This window comes from Silurus aristotelis (genome assembly GCF_946808225.1).
Source record: "Silurus aristotelis genome assembly, chromosome: 10".
Taxonomy (NCBI): domain Eukaryota; kingdom Metazoa; phylum Chordata; class Actinopteri; order Siluriformes; family Siluridae; genus Silurus; species Silurus aristotelis.
In genome coordinates, this window is record NC_139583.1 from 10,045,912 (window position 1) to 10,067,561 (window position 21,650).

Here is a 21,650-nt window from a genome sequence, read left to right on the forward strand (position 1 = left end):
TAGACAAAATAACCCCTCCAGCTGGGTGGTTTGTTTTTGTGGTTGGGTTGTAAAAATTGCCTCTGACATTTCTGCTCGCAATGGACAGGGATCCGAATCCCAAAGGGGCAGAAACGTTTTCGCTCATCAATCCCTGGATCCGTTATTTTCTGTTCCTCTTCAGCTTCTTATTTTGGGTAAGTAAAGCAAGACAAGCTATGAATGTACAAACTGTACAAGCAACAAACCTTATGCACATAAGACAATTCTGTCAAAGAATTTAGCAACAATGTTTTGTGTGTGCATTTATTTACAATATGCAGTTTTTTACATTCACAGCCATTGATGAACTTCCTTAGCTTGGAATTTGCATACAAAAGCAGTATGCAGTCTGCAGATGAAAAGCATAACTTACAAAGCATTTATTCTGTGGGTACCAAAGAGAAGACACAAACAAGAAGTCGCTAAACAGCCAAACCGCATTATTCTTCACATAGGCAACTTCTCGCTCTTGATCTGAATCATGTTTGGGTGCATTAGCAGTACCAGACTGCTGCTTATTTGCTATTACAGACAGATCTGTCATTCCAATACACCAAACTTGACAGCAGACAGACAGCTGATTGACAGTTGATTAAGCAAGCTGGCTAACTGAGAGTGAATGACTTCTACCAATGCTGTGATCAATGCTTATTTCATGAGCAACTGAATGTCCATGTGCTTTAGTATTAGCTTGGAGGAATTACAGCAAGGCACATTGCAGAGCCCCAGCCATGGAGCTGGTCTGGTCTGCCACCAACCAAATCACCCCCGATCTGTTTATTTACTGTCGCCAGGCCCCAGGACACAATTCTACAACATAATCCATCAGTCCTTTGTCCCAGTCACACCAGCTTACCCGCTTATTCAGCCACAAACAGTGCTTTAGGACACAAAGGGGAATAAACTCTGTTCTAAAAGCAAAGCAGCACTGTTGGTGGTTTATTCACCACTCATGAGCCATCTGTCTCTATCACTAGCTCTCTGAGATCATCTCCATTTTATAGTTTAGAATAAATGGTGCATATTGAGCACATCATATAAAAATTGCATTACAAACTCAGTTTGAACAAATTTATTTTCTCTTTCATTTGGATAACTCCCAACATGGGCCTGTGATTACACGGCCATAAAATACGCTTTTGTCTCTGATTACTACCTAATTGTCGATGATTAGCTCATATTCTATTTGTTCGTTTTGTATAAGTTTTTTTTTTTGTCTCTTTGAATGCTCAGATGCTCTGTTGAAGAATTCAACATTGTACTCTGTATCTCAGTCCATCAGGTTGACCATCAGTGTGGGAAAGGAGTTGATAAAGCCCACAGATCAGGAGTGAAGTCTTTTCCTGGGTTTTTTCAACAGAATTGAAACTCTATACAGTGCTGCTATGAAACCATATAAGAAAGAGATCTAAAGCACAGCTTCTGTTATGCTCAAAGAAGAGATTAATGGTTGCTTTGCCCAGGAGAGATGAAACCACATCCAACACGGCAAAGGGCTGGAGCATTACCACTGACATAATAATATATTTTAAAGCTAGGATGTGTGAAGGAAACGAGTCTTCAGGGTATAAACCTCAGAATTTTAACCTAAATACTGTAATGCCAAATCTTACCCAAATATTTCAACCTATACAACACTTATTTATCATTCACATATTCAGTCTGTGTTTCATTCATATATACACTATATTTCCAAAAGTATTGGGTCACCTGAACTTTTCTGATATATGTGGTTCTTTTCCAAACTGTTACCACAAAGCTGGAGGCACTCAATTGTACAGGACGACTTCAGATGCACTATAATAAAATTTTGCATTTATTTGAACTTGAAAACCCAAACTGTGTATCAGCATGGCAATGCCCCTGTGCACAAAGTGAGCATAAGTTTTGTAAACACCTCACTGATCATCAAGCTGCCAAGGAATGACATAGTAACCCAAATTTCTCTTTACAATCATGGTAAGCAGAAAAGCATCACAAAATTATGAAACTTAAGAACTCCAGAAGAACACTGAGTTTACTCCTGTCTGGTAAAAACCAAGATTCTGAGTCTATGATGGGCACATGCTCTTCGAATGGAGCAGTTAAAGATTAAAAAAAAAAAATAATCACCTTGTCTTTTTATCAGGTTTCAACCGTTTAGTTTTGATGGGACTTGCACCCATGAGAGCCTAAGATTCTTGTTCATAGCTGCCAGGAGTGAAACTTAAATTGGTCTTCTGCTGTTATAACCCAACCCCCTCAAGGTTCATTGTGATGTACATTCGTTGTGTTGTACAGTAACTACATTTAATTCAGTCCATTCCGATCATCTCGCTCATCAACAGTATTTGAGCCTGCAGACCTTCTGGACACAGGATGTTATTTATTTTTTTTACATTATATGTATACTCTAGAGATAGTTGTAAGTGAAAATTACCAGGAGATCAGCAGTTTCTGAAATACTCAAACAAGCCAACATCCATGCCACAGTCACCGAGATCACCTTTTCCGCTTTCTGATGTGTAATATAAAAATTAACTGAAGCTCTTGATCTGCATCTTCATGACTTTATGTATTGCACTTCCACCGCATCACTGGCTGATCCAATCAACAATTCATAATTACTCTTAACTCCTTCTGTCAGTTAAAAAAGGCCACCACAGGACCATCCACATCAGCACTGGCTGCATAAAAGCCCAGCAGCACTTCAGCATTAATAGTTTGCTCAGAATGCTCCACAATGCAAATAATATCTGTGTAGGAATATAGTTCACAGTGCTGATGCCAAATAAACTGGATTTATTTTCATTGTAAAACTGACCTACATTCTACTGCTACTAATAATAGTACTACAAACTGTTTCCACTTGTACTAATACAAATAATATACACTAATAAACGCTATTAAGACTACTTCTAAATAAACTCACTGAATAACAACTTTTATAAGTATCACTACTAAACTATCACTACTAAACTAAACTACGGTAAACTAAACTATCAGACTATTCAAATACTACTACTATTCCTGTTTTGAATGAGTAATCTTCTTCTTCTTTTTTCGGCTGCTCCCATTAGGGGTCGCCACAGCGGATCATCCATCTCCACACCACCCTGTCCTCTACATCTGCCTCTTTCACACTAACTACCTGCATGTCTCCCCTCACCACATCCATAAACCTCCTCCTTGGCCTTCCTCTTTTCCTCCTACCTGGCGGCTCCATCCTCAGCATTCCTCTACCGATATACCCCATGTCCCGCTTCCCTCACCTTGTCACCAAAACGTCCTACATGCGCTGTCCCTCTAATAAACTCATTTTTAATCTTGTCCATCCTCGTCACTCCAAACGAAAACCTCAACAACTTCAGCTCTGCTACCTCCAGCTCCACCTCCTGTCTTTTACTCAATGCCACTGTCTCTAATCCATACAACATCGCATCCTATAATTTTCCCCTTTCATTCTTGCAGATACTCTTCTATCACAAATCACTCCTGTCACTCTTCTTCACCCACTCCACCCTGCCTGCACACTTTCCACTACTTTGCACTGTTGACCCCAGGTACCTAAACTCCTCCACCTTCTCCACCTCTTCTCCCTGCAACCGCACCCCTCCACTGCCCTCCCTCTCATTCACACACATGTACTCTGTCTTACTCCTACTGACTTTCATTCCCCTTCTCTCCAGCGCATACCTCCACCTCTCCAGGCTCTTCTCAACCTGCTCCCTACTTTTACCACAAATCACAATATAATCCGCAAACATCATAGTCCAGGGAGACTCCTGTCTGACCTCGTCCGTCAACCTGTCCAACACTACTGCAAACAGGAACGGGCTCAGGGCTGATACTTGATGCAGTCCGACCTGCTGTCACACTGTCCTCATACATGTCCTGCACCACCCTCACATACTTCTCTGATACATCATGGCAGGTCTCACCACAGTCCTATAAACTTTCCCTTTCACTCTTGCAGATACCCTTCCATCACAAATCACTCCTGCTATCACTCTTCTCCACCCACTCCACCCTGCCTGCACTCTTTTCTTCACTTCTCTAACACACTCTTCATTACTTTGCACTGTTGACCCCAGGTACCTAAACCTTCTCCACCTTCTCCACCTCTTCTATGTACTATGGCTAAAGTAACAAAAGTAACAAAATATTCTAGATGAACAATACTTGTTACAAAGCTCTATATTACTACTCACACCGCTACTAAATTTACTGGTAGCATGACTACCACCTATGTTATTGATAATACATTACAAATACTATGAATAATAACGACTGATCTATAATTTCTTTCAGATGTTTTCTTTATGTATTGTTGCTATTGGCGTATATGCAAGAGTTCAGAAAGCAACAGGTATGAGAAAAATGTATGCACTGTACTTCTCATTTGACTGCATGTTATAATGATTTTTTTACACTTTACGGACCTTTACACCACACCATACCGCACACGGACACTTTATGGACAACCCACCACAATTGCCTATTGTTTACATTTGTTTACATTTCTATTTTGTTTACATCTTTCACTACACACTGTTTACTGTTTATATGTATATTTGCTCATACATTATCCTGTTATATATCTATATATCTATATATCTTTATACCTTATATCTTTTATTTTATTTTATTTTATTTTATTTTATTTATTTATTTTATTTTACTATATTTTATTTTATTTTATTTAATAGCCTTTCTTATACCTTATAGTTATTTATCTGCCTCCTTTTCTTCCCCCATCCTATTCCCTCAAGCCGGACTATCGTACAAAACATTTCACTACATGTCGTACCCTGTATGTATGTGTATGTGATGAATAAAATTTGAATTGAATTGAATTGAATTGATTATGGAATGCAAAGCCATTTCAGTCGGTTTTGTGTTTTACAACAGACCCAGTTCGAGACACATTCCTCATCGATCCAGCCATCATATTAATAGTGGTGGGTGTCGTCATGTTTTTCATCACCTACTGTGGATGCATCGGAGCACTGCGAGAAAACATTCCTCTCCTTAAAGCAGTGAGAATCAGTTGAAATTATTGTACCAGGACTCTGTGTCCTTGATTGTGTTTAAGACCTGTGATTTTTTTTCCCTCTTCAGTTCTCTTTCAGCCTCACTTTACTCTTCCTCATCCAACTGATAATAGCAATCATGGGCTTCTTTTACTCTGACCAGGTGAGAGAACGCTTTTCTCTTCACATGACTTTTCAAAAAATTATTCTGTAAAAAGTTTTAGTGTAAACACCAGTTCATTCATCACTATTAAATTACCATCATAAAACAATACAAAGTTTGACTTTGGGCAATTTTAAATTGCCTGATCCAATTTATACAATCGTCTATAACAAAAGCTGATCCCAAAGTAACCATTTCATTTTCCATTCTGCCACTTAAACCACAACTCTCCCAGGTTTTGCACCACTGAACCTCATAAACGTGGATCGGTTTTACACTCCATCAGAGGACTTACAGGGAATTTGTAGTGTGAAGGGAGCAATATTAAGAGAAAGTGGAGCAGTCTGGGGGAGGCGAGAGTTCATTACAATGCTAAAGCACATTAGCACACCCGTCATACCATATTAGATCTCCTGCTAGCTGATGTGGGCATGCCGCAAGGACCCACATGCTTCCCCGTGGACATCTGCATACTAACCTAGATAGATGCAGGCAAATCTGCTGACATATACAGTGTGTATCCTTGTCCTTTTAGACACGAGATGCTCTGGGGAGGTTTGTGAAGAAAGCCATTGTGCATTACCGTGATGACCTGGACCTTCAGAATCTCATGGATTACATTCAGCAAGAGGCACGTCTGCAAATATTAGATTTTAAAAGGCAAATAGCAAGCTGATGGAATTTGTTTTTGGGAACTGTTACAACACTCAACTGTACTAGAGGAAATTTATAACACAATACAATACATTTTGGGAACATTTGGCAAAACCCTTTTAGGAATTTTTGCATTTATCAGGATTTTTATTTTATTTTTTTATTTTTTTAAAGTTAAATGATGGTTAGTGATTAAATAAATAAATAAAGCTGCGGTTACAGATAGGTCAAACTAAATATAAAGTTAATCAGTGTTAATGTTCCAGCTCAGGTTATTGCTTTGGTGTATTTAAAATGAGAATATCAATAATGTGTATGGCCTCACACTGAATGAAATAATTATCACATAATTATCACTGAATACTAGTAAAAAATTATCGTGGACAACATGAAACTTCAAGGATTGATCTTATAGTAATATTCATATAAATGTATCCCCTTTCCAACATCCCAGTTCAGATGCTGTGGCTGGAACAACTACACCGACTGGTCCTGGAACATCTACTTTAACTGCAGTCAGGGAAATCCAAGCATGGAGAGATGTTCAGTTCCTTTCTCCTGTTGCACCCCTGTACCTATAGAGGTGAGTGCTAGGTGTTTCTGCTATGCACCTTGTTTTTAAGTCAGCAATTATGGAAACGTTAAAGAGATTTGCTGGGTGCAACCAATTACCAGTGTAGACAGATGAGATTTCTTATTCTGCTCTGTGAGGGACCTGTCATAACATATAACGTACCCCGGTAACATTTAGACATTGATAAATCTAACCAATAAGATTGCAACCTTCTCTATAATCATGGTGGGCTATTTCTAGAAAATGCCAAAACCTAATGTCAGTGGTAGAGATTATGTATGACTAAAAAGTCAAAGAGCAAACTGCAAATTATCATATTGAGGCATTACTGCCACCTGCTGTCCTTATATTGCAATAGCAACTTGAGAAAAGCACAATGTTTCCTTAATGAAAATTTAATTCACATTCTTTTAGACTGTAATCAATACCATGTGTGGTTTTGGGGTTCAAACCCAAAAGTACTTGGAGGCTGCAGAGTCCATTTTTACAGAGGGATGTGCTGACAGAGCAGTGACGTGGATTGAATCTCATCTGATTTTTGTTGGGACCATAGCTTTGGGGCTGGCTCTACCACAGGTAGCAAGCACAATCATTCCAGGAAGTGATAACACATACACTCCATGGTTAATATTTTTTAAACACTTAGAAAATGAAAATTTTTGTTAAGATTAAGACAATTTATTTGCATTAATGGTGCTCCTTTATAATGATGTTCCTCATAACCGAATGTACAGCAAAAAATATGTATTTAAAAATCTTTTATAAGGATGAAGAGAAAAAGAGCTCAACAGAGGGCATTTGCAACAAGGAAAAACAGGAGGTCGTATTGATTTGTGCAGGTCTTACTTCACCTATTAGAATAAAATAGACCTAAATCGATAAAACATTGCTTCAAATTATTTGCATTGCACTAAACATTTGCTGTTTCATTTGACGTATTTAGGGGAGAATAAATCTAAATAGTTGTTTCTTGCTAAACTGCATTTTAATGAGCCACAGTTTTTCACATCCCTCGCCGCTGTTGTTTATCTCTACAATTTGTTACAGACAAATTGCTCTGCAGAATGGAAAGAGGGCAGTGTTTTGCCCTCTAAAAATACACAAATGTGGATGAATTGATGTTTTGTTAAACTTATTTTGGAAAATGCTACATAAAGTAAAATAAAGTAAAAAGAGTAAAAGGAAAATAGAGTAAAATGTGTTAACCAGAGACCCCTTCAGCCATACATGCATTATTCTGTATTAATGCTCTATAGTTTTATAATAACCTCCACTCTTCTGGAAAGATGTTCCACTAGATTTTGGACAGAAGTTTGTGAAGATTTGTGCTCATTCAGCTACATAAGTGTTAGTAAAGTCAGGAACTGATGTAGGATGAGGAGTCCTGGGGTGTAGTCAGTGTTCAAATCCATCCCAAGATGTTCAACAGGATTGATGTCAGAGCTCTAAAGCAGGCCACTCAAGATCTTGGTTACTCCAAACCATGTTAACCATATCTTCATGAAGCTGTGCATGATGAACACAAATATCCATAAGCACATTTCAAAATCTAGTGGAACAGCTTTCCATAAGAATGGAGGGAATTATAAAAGCAAATTGGGATTATTATTTTTTTTTAGATTATGTCTCTCACAGTGGACATGCACCTACGATGACAATTTCAGACCCCTCCATGATTTCTAAGTGGGAGAAATTGCAAAATAGCAGGGTGTTCAAATACTTATTTTCCTCACTGTGTATATATATATATATATATATATATATATATATATATATATATATATATATATATATATATACACACACACACACACACACACACACACACACACACACACACACACACACTGTAATTTCCGGAGTATTAAGCGCACCCATATATAAGCCGCACCCACTTAATTTGACAAAGATTTTTATTTTGAACATAAATAAGCCGCACCTGTCTATAAGCCTACATTAAAACTAATGAACTTTACACAGTCTTTAATGAAAGACAGTGTCTGTTACACGGCTTGTATCTAAACAGTAGTCTACCAAGAAAGTCATTGTTCACTGTCTTCCTCCTTCCTTTCACAACAATTTCTCTCGGGAGTTTATTTTTTGGCATCGTCGTGCGTTTAAAAATCACCATCGGTGAAGGTTTTCTCCCGATGCCTTGCAGCTCAGAACACAGGTGAAGTGCGTTTTTTTATGTCCGGTTGTTTTCAGCGTGACGAATGATTCGCATTTCCTGTAGACAGTCCGAGTGAGCGGCAGGTCAAACGTCAGAGGAACATCATCCATATTTATGATGTGGTGCAGCCCGATTCAGTGGGAGCGCATCCGATTTAATATAAAGAGTTTCATTGGTTTACCTGAACCCGTTCTGCAATTTCATTGGTCTAATGTTATGGGGTTCAGTTTTTTGGCTTGAAGTTTGTGAAACCGGGAAAAACCCAGTAAAAATCCATAAATTAGCCGATTCGTTGTTTAAGCCACAGGGTTCAAAATGGGGGGAAAAAGTAGCGGCTTATAGTCCGAAAAATACGGTATATGCCTCCGGTTCAGAAATGGCACATATAAGTCAGGTGTCTAATTACTTCTAGTATGCATAGTGTATATCATAGTGTTTTTTGTACATTGCACCATGCATTACAACCTCAAGGTAAATAGGTATTTATGTATAACCAGTCTATACATTATCAGTAAGATTTTAAACCCTCCTCTGACCTGGACCTTGTGCTTCTGCTCGGCAGATTGGAGGTATTGTGCTGTCTCAGATGCTCGTTTCTCAGATCCAGAATGAGATTAGCTCATTGCTGTAGAGACCACAGAAGAGAGGACTCTTTACCTGGCTGCCTTTTTACAGTTCAGAAATAAACTAATCATTTGCATACAAGATTTTGTGTGGTATTTTTACCTGCTTGCAAATTTAAAAAGAATAAACACAAAACTAGTGCTGTTTAAACAAACATTGTATTTTAGCTGTATTGTTGAAATGCATTTCATGACAAATCCAATTTATTTTCAATTTTATATAATAGTTTTTAAACATTATATAGTTGAGCTTTTTTTTGTTGTTGAAATATCAATAGGCTTCCCTCAGAGTGCACCTGAAGCACTCATGCATTTATGTTCCTTATTTAATCACTATTCTAAACATACAACAGGCTGTTATTGGAAAATAAACTTCGTGGTGGTAATCAAACTGCTCCCTTTTAAATATCATTTTTCAGTTAACAGCACAAGGATTACTTTTCTTATACCCCAACAATTTGCCAAAGTTAATTATTTTTAATTAAGGAATGGTATGTCATAATTTATATTCGTTAATATTACATACAATACTGTGGAATGTCCATGAAACAAGTTCCCGTTATCACTTACACTGACAGTGACACCAGTCATATTTTTCTCTCTTAAAAGATAATATTTTTTAAGTAATAAAAGTTGCAAAAATCGCAAAACTGGAGACTTCGTTCATTAAAAGTCTAGCAGTTTAGCAGTAGTAGTATGGGAAGTGATAATTATTAAGGTAATATGCCTGTAATGGATGTACTCTGGGTTTTAAATGTGTAGAGAGTGGGCTCTCTGAATGAGACGGTCAGTGAGGGGGGAGTTCTGTCTCGCTGCATCTCTTTCAATCAGCAGGCACCTGAAGAAAACAGAAGGTGTGCTGAAGGAAGCTCATTATACTTAAAGCTGTTGTTTTGCAGATAATCGGGTTAGGAAATATGTATCACCTGGCAAATCTTTGATGGTGTTTGTCTTGTGACTTCATTGCAGCATGGATAAGTAGCTGGTTGAAAATATCCCTCTTAAAATAAAAAATTGCGAAAAGCAAAGTTAGTTCCTAGCAATTGGAAAACAATACATGACAACCAAATTACTGTTTGTTATGGTGAGTTCAACTGCGGACACAAGGACTTGTGATAGTCCTGACCTGTGCATCACTGCCCCCTATCTGCATGAAGCGATATCTTAAGGGTTTGAGCAGCTCCACTGTCTTACTGTAGTTTCCTTCATCATATTCCACCATAGCCTGACACATGGGTAATCCAATAGTGCTAGCAAGCTGGAGTTGATGATTTTCCTCAGGCTCTCTGAAGAGATCAGACCAAGCATCAGACAGTAAACAATAATTACTAAGCACATTCATAAACAATTAAAGTTAGGCTGAAACCCAGCACTATTCTAAAAAGCAGTTTTCCAGATTATCCTCCAAAAATGGTGCAACAAAAGTCATTGCAAAGGACAGGAACATCTTTTGCTCCCTGGAGAAATGATACTAGTGTTAAACAGATGCTGCATACTGCAAGGACATTTTCCCCTCCCATTAAATTATAAAGCATTCTACTCTTACAATTCACTCATCCTTAGCCTTGTTCACTTTCTTGTTCTTGATCCACTTGCTCATTCACCATGACGATCAAAGAAACACTATCAGAGAAAATTGCGATCATGATCATGAATCTGAGAGCTGTTACTCAGCCTGCAGAGACACTCATAAATCTTCCTCTGGCACCCAGTGGTTGAGTTCTCTAAATAATCAAACACACCTCCACACTTTATTAGTTGGAGTGTAAGTGTAAAACAGCTCACTTTGCAAGTTCTCGCAGGCTCTCCAGCAGTCGCTGTGTGACTCCTGTTTCCTTACAGCCCAAAGACACCATAAGGAAGTGCAGGTCATTAAAGAGAAGAGTATGGTCCTCAGAGTGGGGATCAGTGATCGGCAACAGCTCCCGGTAACGCTCTTTCACACTCACACCTGCAGTCAGAGCACACACACGACAATGTGGTCACATTACAACTCATTTCCGCATATTACCATGTGATCATATTGCAACATATTTCAGTGCATTAAAACTTGATAAGCAAGCAGTTTTAGTAGACATCAGACTTGAAACCAAAAATGTGTTTTTCCAATAGCTTGTACAGACAACTACAGTATTACTGCCACTGTTTAATATACACAATCTATTGCAATTGCTGACTGGGCAAAAGGAACTACTTAAAAACGTAATAATTGATTTACGATTAATTTAGATGTAAAGACGACCCCAATTATCTAGACATTTTGGACACTATAAAAACAAAAAAACAAAAAAGAATGTAATGATTTGCAAATCTCATAAACCCATAATTTATTCACATAGAGAACATACCAATTGTTTAAACTGAGCAAATGTAAAATTTTTTCAGATTTTTCAATCTTTTTGCCCATTCAAACCATGTTTCAAGAAAGATAGGAGTGCATAAAAAATAAATCCTGACTGCCACTGTAAAATATGCTGGTGCAGCACTGATACTTTCATGTTTTTTTGGCTCAAGGGGCAGCACTCTTGTGAAAACTAAGTATGAAGATGTACAGTATGTCACAAAAGTAAGTACACCACTCACATTTAAGCAACCATTTTGTATATCTTCTCAAGAGACAATACTATAGAAATAAAGCTTGGTCAATGTGCAGTTTGTACAGCAGGTTCCCTGTCCTCTGGAAATGCTCAACATACGATTAACGATTTAACGATGCACAACCACAAGTCCTATTTATATTGTTAATGGTTTTGTCTGCTTAAACAGGACCATACAAATTTGTGTATCTTGTATTAGAGCAGTTAAAATGTGGTGCTTTGAGTACAATTCTCTCATAGTGACCACTGGATTTTTAAAATTTAAAGCAAAGAACTCTCTGAGGATTTGAGAATTAGATTTGTTGCTCACCACAAAGATGGCCTAGGCTATAAGAAGATCAGTAAAATCCTGAAACTGAGGTTTTCCAAGACGGGTTCCACTCAGAACAGACCTCGAAAGTGTAGATCGAAGAAGTCGCTTCAAAAAAACAGACGTATGAGGCTTTACAGGTTGCAGAATTTGAAGGTCTGCTTTTCAGTGCTCAGACCATATGCAGCACACTGTAACAAGTCAGTTTGCATGCCAGTCATCCCAGAAGGAAGCCTCTTCTGAATCTGGCTAACAAGAAAGCCTGCAAACAATTTGCCCTTGCCCATGAGCACTAAGATAAACTTGTTTGGCTCAGAAGGTGTCCAGCATGTGTGGGGCTGCATGAGTGCTGCTAGTACTGGGGAGCTGAGGCTCATTAAGGAAAAAATGGATTCCAAGATAAACTGTGACAATTTGAAGCAGAACATGATGCCCTCCCTTCAGAAAATGGGCCGAACGGCAGTTTTCCAACAAAATAAAGACCCCAAACACACCGCCAACATGAAAACTGCTTTGCTGAAGAACCTAAAGCTCTCCAGACCTGAACCCTATTGAGCAGCTGTAGGACATCCTCAAGCAGAAGATGGAGAAACGCCATGCGTGTAACATCCAGCAGCTCTGTGATGTCATTATGGAGGAGTGGAAGAGGAGCCCAGCAACAACCTGTGCAGCTCTGGTGAATTTCATGCCCAGGAGGATTAAGGCAGTGCTCGATAACAATGGTGCTCACACAAACTATTGACACTTTGGACACAGTTTTGTCATGTACTTACATTATTTACACAATAATGGCTGTATGCTGAGATATTTTTCAGAGGACTGTAAATCTGTACTGCTACACAAATACTACTCTAAAACATATACACTTCATTTCTATAATATTGTTCCTTTAGATCGTGTAAAAAAAAAGCGGTTGATGAAATATGAGGCGTGTGCTTACTTTTGACAAACTGAAGATAAATACTGTACATAGATACATATAAACTGTTTTTTGGCTTGTTGTATTGTCGTACACAATGGACCGTGTTTGTCCTTAAATAAAAGTGATTATTATTATTATTATGACTTATTTTAATATTTAAAAAATGTTATTTTAACATTTACAAAGACTGTCAGTTGACATCACTTAGACTATAAAATTACATGCTACAGTCACATCAGAGACAGAAGTACTATAGTATATTTTGTATTAAGATGGTGCCTTACCCTCCATTTCCAGCCTATAGAGCAGTGAACAGACATCCACTGTGTCCAGCATGGCTCCTGAATTTCTACAGCGATGATACAGCTGAGATGTTTACAAGACTTATAAATTATATTGCAAGGACTGGATTTTCTAAGGATGTCATACAGTAGAACTGTGAAATACTATAAAAGTAGGAGTTTAACTGTGACAATAAGAGCAAAATTCACTTATAGGTTGCACCAGAGTGTTTTCATTAAAAGGTTTTTATAGTGTACTTGTTCTTCAAAAGCCACAAATGCATTTAAATAAATGAGGCACAAAACACCACTATGTTGGATTGAATATTATTTGTGTGAAACAAGGAACAACACTGGTGCTAAAGCTTCATCTGAATACAAGTGCAAATGCATGTGGTTTTATCTTATCAGGAAATAATCCAAATATATGGTTATTCATTCTTATATCTTCTACCCAAATTATAATCCCAAGTGATAATCATTAAAAAATGTCTACATTCACAACCACAAACAATCTTTTAACTAACCTGTTCATCGAAGATGCTCAATGCTGCTTCATATTCTCCCTGAAGAACACACAACACCAGAAAATAACATAAAAATATTTAATTAAAATAAATGTGAAACAATGTATTAGATTTTACATTTTCACATGTCGATATTTTCATACATGTATGGTGACCTGGGAAAAAAATTAGACTATTTAGAAAACACTTCCCACTATACTGCATAGGGGTAAGTTCTGAAAACTATAGACTTCATTAAATGTCGCAGTTACCGTATTTTTCAGACTAGAAGCCCCTACTTTTTTCCTACGTTTTGAACCCCGCGGCTTAAACAACGAAGCGGCTAATGGGAGAGAAAAAGTTTTTCTTAAACGCACGACGATGCCAAAAGATAAACTCCACAGAAAAATAGTTGTGAAAGGAAGGAAGACAGCGAACAATGACTTTCTTGGTAGGCTACTGTTTAAATACAAGCCGTTGTAAGTCTGGGTCATGGTAGAGCTCACTAACTCCAGTTGCAATAGAAATCATATAAGCACAGACAGGTTTCCAAAACTCTTGCTTTTTTATTTTTCTTGGCAACAGTGTTACGGGTTAGTCAAAGAAACTTAGAAATGAGCATCAGAAAATAATAAGGACATAATCCTCAGTCTTACACACACGCAGTAATACTGGAAAAATGCAGTGGCAGGCTATTCCCAAAATGCCGCTCTGCTCTTAAAGGAAGACCAACATATTTCACCCGTTACACCGTGTGTAACGTGTCTTTCGTTAAAGCCTGTGTAAAGTACATTAGTGTAGATTATTTATGTTAAAAATAAAAATATTTGTAAAATTTAGGGGGTGAGTCTTATATATGGGTGCGCTTTATATCTAAATCTCAAATACAAGAAAAGTTACAGCAATATAAAGTCTGGTTATTCCCACAAAAAACTGAAAACTGTAATTTAAATTCTTTTACATACTCTAACCTAATATATGTATATGTTAAAAAAAGTTTCTAATACATTAAAATGCTTGTATTTTTTTTTTTTTTTGGTACAAAAAAGGACAATTAACAAATACATATTTTGGTAAAAATCTAACTATTTGTGACATTTTCTTAGTTTTTTCTGTTCATTAAAACTAGTGGTGGTCGATTTTCTTTTTTAATCCGTTAAGTACTTTACTCTTACCAACATTCAAAAGAAATAATATAGCATGTATTCTGTGAAAGACCATTTGTAAAATGAATTTTTTAACATAATTGTACTGAATTATTTATCCAGGTGTACAAATGGATTTGTGTAGGTGGCTCGTTATTTAAATAGGGTTCGGACTAATTGAAATAAAAGCTATTGCTGGCATCTGAAAAGTGGAAATTTGGACGCGTTTTCCTTCACAGATTTATTTATGTACATGCAGTGTTTAATAACACATTTAATCTACGCTGATCTCCTGGCTGTGCTTCAATACATACATTTAAAGGAAATATATATATATATATATATATATATATATATACAGTGAGGAAAATAAGTATTTGAACACCCTGCTATTTTGCAAGTTCTCCCACTTAGAAATCATGGAGGGGTCTGAAATTGTCATCGTAGGTGCATGTCCACTGTGAGAGACATAATCTAAAAAAAAATATCCAGAAATCACAATGTATGATTTTTTAACTATTTATTTGTATGATACAGCTGCAAATAAGTATTTGAACACCTGAGAAAGTCAATGTTAATATTTGATACAGTAGCATTTGTTTGCAATTACAGAGGTCAAACGTTTCCTGTAGTTTTTCACCAGGTTTGCACACACTGCAGGAGGGATTTTGGCCCACTCCTCCACACAGATCTTCTCTAGATCAGTCAGGATTCTGGCCTGTCGCTGAGAAACACGGAAGTTGAGCTCCCTCCAAAGATTCTCTATTGGGTTTAGGTCTGGAGACTGGCTAGGCCACGCCAGAACCTTGATATGCTTCTTACAGAGCCACTCCTTGGTTATCCTGGCTGTGTGCTTCGGGTCATTGTCATGTTGGAAGACCCAGCCTCGACTCATCTTCAATGCTCTAACTGAGGGAAGGAGGTTGTTCCCCAAAATCTCGCAATACATGGCCCCGGTCATCCTCTCCTTAATACAGTGCAGTCGCCCTGTCCCATGTGCAGAAACCCCCCCCCCAAAGCATGATGCTACCACCCCCATGCTTCACAGTAGGGATGGTGTTCTTGGGATGGTACTCATTATTCTTCTTCCTCCAAACACGTTTAGTGGAATTATGACCCAAAAGTTCGATTTTGGTCTCATCTGACCACATGCCTTTCTCCCATGACTCCTCTGGATCATCCAAATGGTCATTGGCAAACTTAAGACGTGCCTGGACATGTGCTGGTTTAAGCAGGGGAACCTTCCGTGCCATGCATGATTTCAAACCATGACGTCTTAGTGCATTACCAACAGTAACCTTGGAAATGGTGGTCCCAGCTCTTTTCAGGTCAATGACCAGCTCCTCCCGTGTAGTTCTGGGCTGATTTCTTACTTTCTTTAGGATCATTGAGACCCCACGAGGTGAGATCTTGCATGGAGCCCCAGTGCGAGGGAGATTGACAGTCATGTTTAGCTTCTTCCATTTTCTAATGATTTGCTCCAACAGTGGACCTTTTTTCACCAAGCTGTTTGGCAATTTCCCCGTAGCCCTTTCCAGCCTTGTGGAGGTGTACAATTTTGTCTCTAGTGTCTTTGGACAGCTCTTTGGTCTTGGCCATGTTAGTAGTTGGATTCTTACTGATTGTATGGGGTGGACAGGTGTCTTTATGCAGCTAACGACCTCAAACAGGTGCATCTAATTTAGGATAATAAATGTAGTGGAGGTGGACATTTTAAAGGCAGACTAACAGGTCTTTGAGGGTCAGAATTCTAGCTGATAGACAGGTGTTCAAATACGGCTTGCTCATCAGGGACAATTCAAATTCAAAGCAGCTGTATCATACAAATAAATAGTTTAAAAATCATATATTGTGATTTCTGGATTTTTTATTTTTTTTAGATTATGTCTCCCACAGTGGACATGCACCTACGATGACAATTTCAGACCCCTCCATGATTTCTCAAAATAGCAGGGTGTTCAAATACTTATTTTCCTCACTGTATATATATATATATATATATAGCTAACTAAATTGTAGAGATGCAATTAGGAAAGTTTACCTTCTCAATGTGATAAAGCGCCCAGTGCCAGTAGTTGTGACATGCCAACATATCACACACCTTTAGAATGAAAGATACAGCAGTTTAATGGAGGGTGGAAAAATATTTACGTACTGATTGAGTACACGAAATTAAGTACAGACCATCCAGTCTTTCTCAGTAGAAGCCATGAACTTCAGTCCTTTCTCTATTTCTGCTTTCATCTCATAGACATGAGCTACAGAGTGGACACACCAGGCATCCTCAGGAGTTAGAGCAAGACCCTGAGGATGTGCCAGAGCAAAAATAATTCACTAAATATATTGACTTATAAATAAATAAAATAAAGGCAAAAGATAGAACACTTTTGTATAATGCATATTATTTATTTAACCTTGTAAATATTCTTCATTTAAGGCTACAGGATGTAAGATTTTAAAATATCATTGATAGAAATGTGCTTTATAATGCTATGTAAAAAAAAAAAAGCTGGTTGTCCTGCACGTGTCCACTACCACGTGCACTTATCTCAAATCCGTGGATGCACACAGTTAAAGAGAATTCAAGGCTACGTGCAAACTATGAAGGAACCTGACCAAAGTTAAAGCATTTTGTTTTATAATTCCTATATATTCTCAACTGGAGAATGATACAAAGTCCATAACAAGAGTAAATTGGCTATAATTTATAATTCACAAGCATCTGGTCAAAGTGGAGCATAAACAAACCACCTTAGCTGTTCAGCAAAGTAAAGCTAATACATCATCATTCCTGATTATCTTTTCATCTTATAATGGTCACTCTCACACACTCTCACACACTCTCACCCTTCTCTCTCTCTCTACCTCTCCCGCCCTACTATTCATACTGCTTTTGTGTCTATTGTTGACATGTGATGACATTTAATGTACTTAAGCTGGTGTATTACATTTGGTCCAAAGGTGCCATGAGTTTTTAACCCTCACCCTGACACAACGCTGACTGTGAGTTTATGAGTTTATTACATGATTATCAGGAGATGCACAGCCACTCAGGAACATAAAATATCACAGGATTTCTCTTTTCTCTTATTCACTCATCATTTTTCAAATGTAATTACTAAAAAAAACATATAACTGTTGCTTCAATGAAGAATAAATAAATAAATAATCAACCTGTCATACAGCTTTTTGCTGGTTGCATTAAGAAATAAATGATTACCTCCTTTGCTACTCTCTCAGCCTGATCATAGAAATGAGTTTCAAGAAGTCCAAATGAATACAGGCCTTTTAGGTAGCTAAAGAAAAACACACAAGAGCATTCATTAGGATTTTTAGACTAAAGAACAGATGTCAAATGTAATACATTATATTGCCAAAAGTATGTAGACACCTGACTATCGAACTTTAAACCACACAATTCTCTACAAGGTCTTTAAATGATTACTAAGAATATTAAGCACTAAAAAGTTGCCTTTAATGGAATTAAAGAGCCCCAAACATGTACCAGTATAACGATGCCCCTTCGCAAAAAAGCATGGTTTATAACGAGATAGTTTCCCTTCTCATCCAACATCAGTGCCTGACCAAATCCATAAGCACAAATCCTTAAAGCTATGCTCCAAAATTTATCAGTGAAATTTAGTGTATTACACTGTATACAGAATCTGAAGTCTGTGAACGGAGTGTGCTACCTGTAGAGAGGCATGTGTGGTTTCCAGTGGGGAAGAACCCTAGCCACAGAGTCTCTCATCTGAGTCTGCTCACCCAGATAGAAAAAGCTATCATGGGAAAACTTCAGAGCTAGCATGTCTGTGGGGTGCTCTACCAGAATATCCTCCCACACATCACAGGCTTTGCCCAAGGCTCTGAAACAGAGAACCTCATTTTCAATCTCGACCTCTGTACTGCATAAACTGTTTCCATATAAATGAGTGGTATGTAAATTAAAATAAAAAATCAGAAATAGTGCAGCAGAAGACTTTTTTCCATATTTATAGATTATTTTTGAATTTTCAGCAGCCGCATTCCATGACATGATGTGATTTGTTTTATAGGGTCGTCTGCCTTTCTATACTTAATGACTGCCCAATGCAAATGCAAAAAGAGCATTTTACAGCTTTTGTTGTACAGTGAACTTTGTTCAACCAAATTGGATTTTCAAGCAGCCAAACAGATATAGAGGTCAAATTATAGAGGGGGAGCCTAAGGCACTTGTGTAAATATTCTCAGGATACTCTGTCTTGCTATTACTAAATGACTGGTAGGGGAGTAACCTTTCAGCAGATGATGGAATATTATACATATTATACATAATATCCCAGATCAGCAGAATTTTGGCAGCATGTGAATTATCTTTAATCACCCCTTTGAAAAGAGGTCGATAGCTTTGACATGTTGTTTTTCTCTGGCTGTGAGCTCCTGGCAGCTGGCCAGATCCACGGTCTTCCTCACGGCACTGGAGAGCATTTGATCCCGGAGTACTGAACTGCCCGTCCCTACCAACTGCAGTCCGGTGCTGATCACATGCCCCATCACTGCAGTGCGAATAAAGAGGTAAAACCAGCATAAACATACAAAGAGCACATCAGTATAAATTGTAAACAGGAGAAACATGATATTCCTATATCTCCTCTGTTGAACAGATAAAGGTTTATGTCAGTATAAGCATACAGGATAAGCACATTGATCTCCCACCACATACTATACTCTCCATTTCACATACCAAAGTCCGGGTCAGCTGCTTGGACTGCCGCCATACAGCCCTCAATTCCTCCAAGGGTCTCTTCGTTACGCCATTTTACATACTAATCACAGGAAATTACATTGGATAGCTTTTGAGAATGTGAGCATGTATAAATACTGCTGCTTTAACCAAGCGCTAGACTTTCCAAATACAGAGGATTAAAAGCTCTCTTTTACTAAAAACAAAATGCTTTTAAAGGCAGTCTGTGTGGGCGAGTGCAAAAATGTGCACACCTTTAGAATAGTAGGCATAAAGAATTATAATTTAAAGCATCAGTACATGTTCTTTTTTTCACCGAGCAACATAAATAGTCAAATAATGTAGAGTAGGTCAGAAGTCTTGTATCTCCATTTGTAAATAATACACATCCATTAATTCTCTGTATTCCTCTTCAACTATGAATGAACAAAACTTTTTTTTTTTCAGAGAATTGCATTTTTAAGACCTATTATTTTACATGAGTAATAAAATAAAAGGTTGTTTTTGGTAAACCTAAAAAATTTCAAGGCATAGAACATGAAGTTATGAAAGAAAGAGAATGATCTATCTGCTGTTTTGATATTGTCATTATAGCATTTCTGTATTGCAACATTTTTCATTCCACTTTGATTATTAAGAATACTACAGGTAATGCTCGGATATATCTTGTGTATATCACATATACCTGTGTGAGTATGGCGTCATACAATTTGCAGGCTTCGTTACTGCTGGTGGACAGTGGGAGGCCTTCTGCCCTCCATGCCTGGAAATATAACATGACAATATAACTAGAAAATACTCATTCTTTCTGCATCTAAAATAAGAAACAGAACCTACTGCCTACACATTTCAGACAACATGCAGAATCTACAATGGGCTAATAATAAACAAGAAAATAAAAATTAGAATTTTTTGATTCAGTACTCCATTGATTATGCTATTTCACATATAGGATGTTAGACTATTTCACAATAGTCGTTGATCAACTAGGTTACAACAAACATATGCAATGCATATGTGTAATTCCTAATTCAGGGCAGCACTAAAGAAAAAAAAAAAAAATTCAATTTTATTATACCACTTCCTAGGAGGGTAAATATTCTTTACTTTAAAGGGTAATTATTGCCCATTTTGCTTTATATATATATTTAAAGGTAAACCATATTTACAATTCTAAGTAAAAGATAAGTTGTATCAAAACAAGAACAACAAAAAAAAAGCATTAACTTTTTCAAAACTATTTCAGCTCCAGATTTCTGTGGATAGTAAAGAAATGAGCCATAACAGCAAATCTACAAACTAACAAAGCAAAAAAACACTTCTCTTTTCATATGCACTTCACACACAAAAAACATGATACTGTAGCACTGTGTATTTACTACTGCAGGGATCCATTAGTGAATGATTTAATGCAGCGTTCAAGAGCTCCGTGTGAATATTATCAAAAAGGACAGAAATCATTTCCTCGGTGTAAATCAATAACAAACCACTGTCTTACCGCACAGTCTCTGAAACTAGCAGTAGTCATTTTAGCTTTTCTTCCGTTTTACTCCAGCACAAGTTGGAAGGTCGAATGTAAAGTCAGTTTAAAGCTGAGACATCAGGAAAACCAGGACCGGATTTGTTTTTCTCCCTGCGCTTGCGTCAGAGTGTGACGTCAGCACACACACACATACACACACACACACACACACACACACACACTTTACCTGTAGCAAACAAATTTTGGTCTTCTTAATTTGGTATCTCTCTTGGGGTAAATCATGAAAACTGCCAAATAAGTTTTGTATTGATAACAAAATAAAATCTAAACGGAATATTTCATATATCTGTGCATTTTGTGTTCAAGAAAAAGAAACCATTTTGCATCTATATTTTTTTGTGTTCATTGTATTTACTCAAATTTCTTTTGGAAGAATATGGAATTGTATATTAATAGAAGAATG

At 37.4% G+C, this 21,650-nt stretch overlaps 2 protein-coding genes across 3 annotated transcripts; one reads left to right on the forward strand and one right to left on the reverse strand.

The window, feature by feature from the left end:
• On the forward strand, positions 1-9,375 carry tspan33b (tetraspanin 33b). Of its 2 annotated transcripts, none has more exons than XM_083551988.1 (8): positions 1-176; positions 4,312-4,369; positions 4,912-5,039; positions 5,122-5,196; positions 5,732-5,827; positions 6,305-6,433; positions 6,839-7,000; positions 9,160-9,375. In XM_083551988.1, exons 1-8 carry the CDS (start codon positions 81-83, stop codon positions 9,226-9,228), a joined length of 813 nt encoding a protein of 270 aa, XP_083408114.1. In that variant the 5' UTR covers positions 1-80; the 3' UTR covers positions 9,229-9,375. The 2 variants fall into 2 exon arrangements, with proteins under 2 accessions (XP_083408114.1, XP_083408115.1); XM_083551989.1 differs by having other exon boundaries at positions 4,912-4,961.
• On the reverse strand, positions 9,363-21,358 carry ttc38 (tetratricopeptide repeat domain 38). Its single transcript, XM_083551963.1, has 14 exons — positions 21,203-21,358; positions 20,390-20,467; positions 19,705-19,786; positions 19,345-19,516; positions 18,674-18,847; positions 18,202-18,277; positions 17,166-17,285; positions 17,023-17,082; positions 13,858-13,896; positions 13,334-13,415; positions 11,006-11,171; positions 10,347-10,506; positions 10,147-10,220; positions 9,363-10,058 (listed from the first exon to the last, which is right to left on the reverse strand). The coding sequence occupies exons 1-14, from the start codon at positions 21,230-21,232 to the stop codon at positions 9,971-9,973; spliced, it is 1,401 nt and encodes a 466-aa protein (XP_083408089.1). The 5' UTR covers positions 21,233-21,358; the 3' UTR covers positions 9,363-9,970.
• Positions 21,359-21,650: the final 292 nt, after the last annotated feature.

Bases quoted from the DNA above. Each gene is read 5' to 3' on its own strand.
- ttc38 (XM_083551963.1), bottom strand. From the start codon at position 21,232: ATGACTACTGCTAGTTTCAGAGACTGTGCG. The intron at 10,507-11,005 runs GTGAGCTGTTTT...TGATCTCTTCAG, and splicing joins AGCCTGCGAGAACTTGCAAA to AGAGCCTGAGGAAAATCATC. The intron at 10,221-10,346 runs GTCAGGACTATC...TTTTATTTTAAG, and splicing joins TAGGGGGCAGTGATGCACAG to AGGGATATTTTCAACCAGCT.
- tspan33b (XM_083551988.1), top strand. From the start codon at position 81: ATGGACAGGGATCCGAATCCCAAAGGGGCAGAAACGTTTTCGCTCATC. The intron at 4,370-4,911 runs GTATGAGAAAAA...GTTTTACAACAG, and splicing joins AAGAGTTCAGAAAGCAACAG to ACCCAGTTCGAGACACATTC. The intron at 7,001-9,159 runs GTAGCAAGCACA...TCTGCTCGGCAG, and splicing joins TGGGGCTGGCTCTACCACAG to ATTGGAGGTATTGTGCTGTC.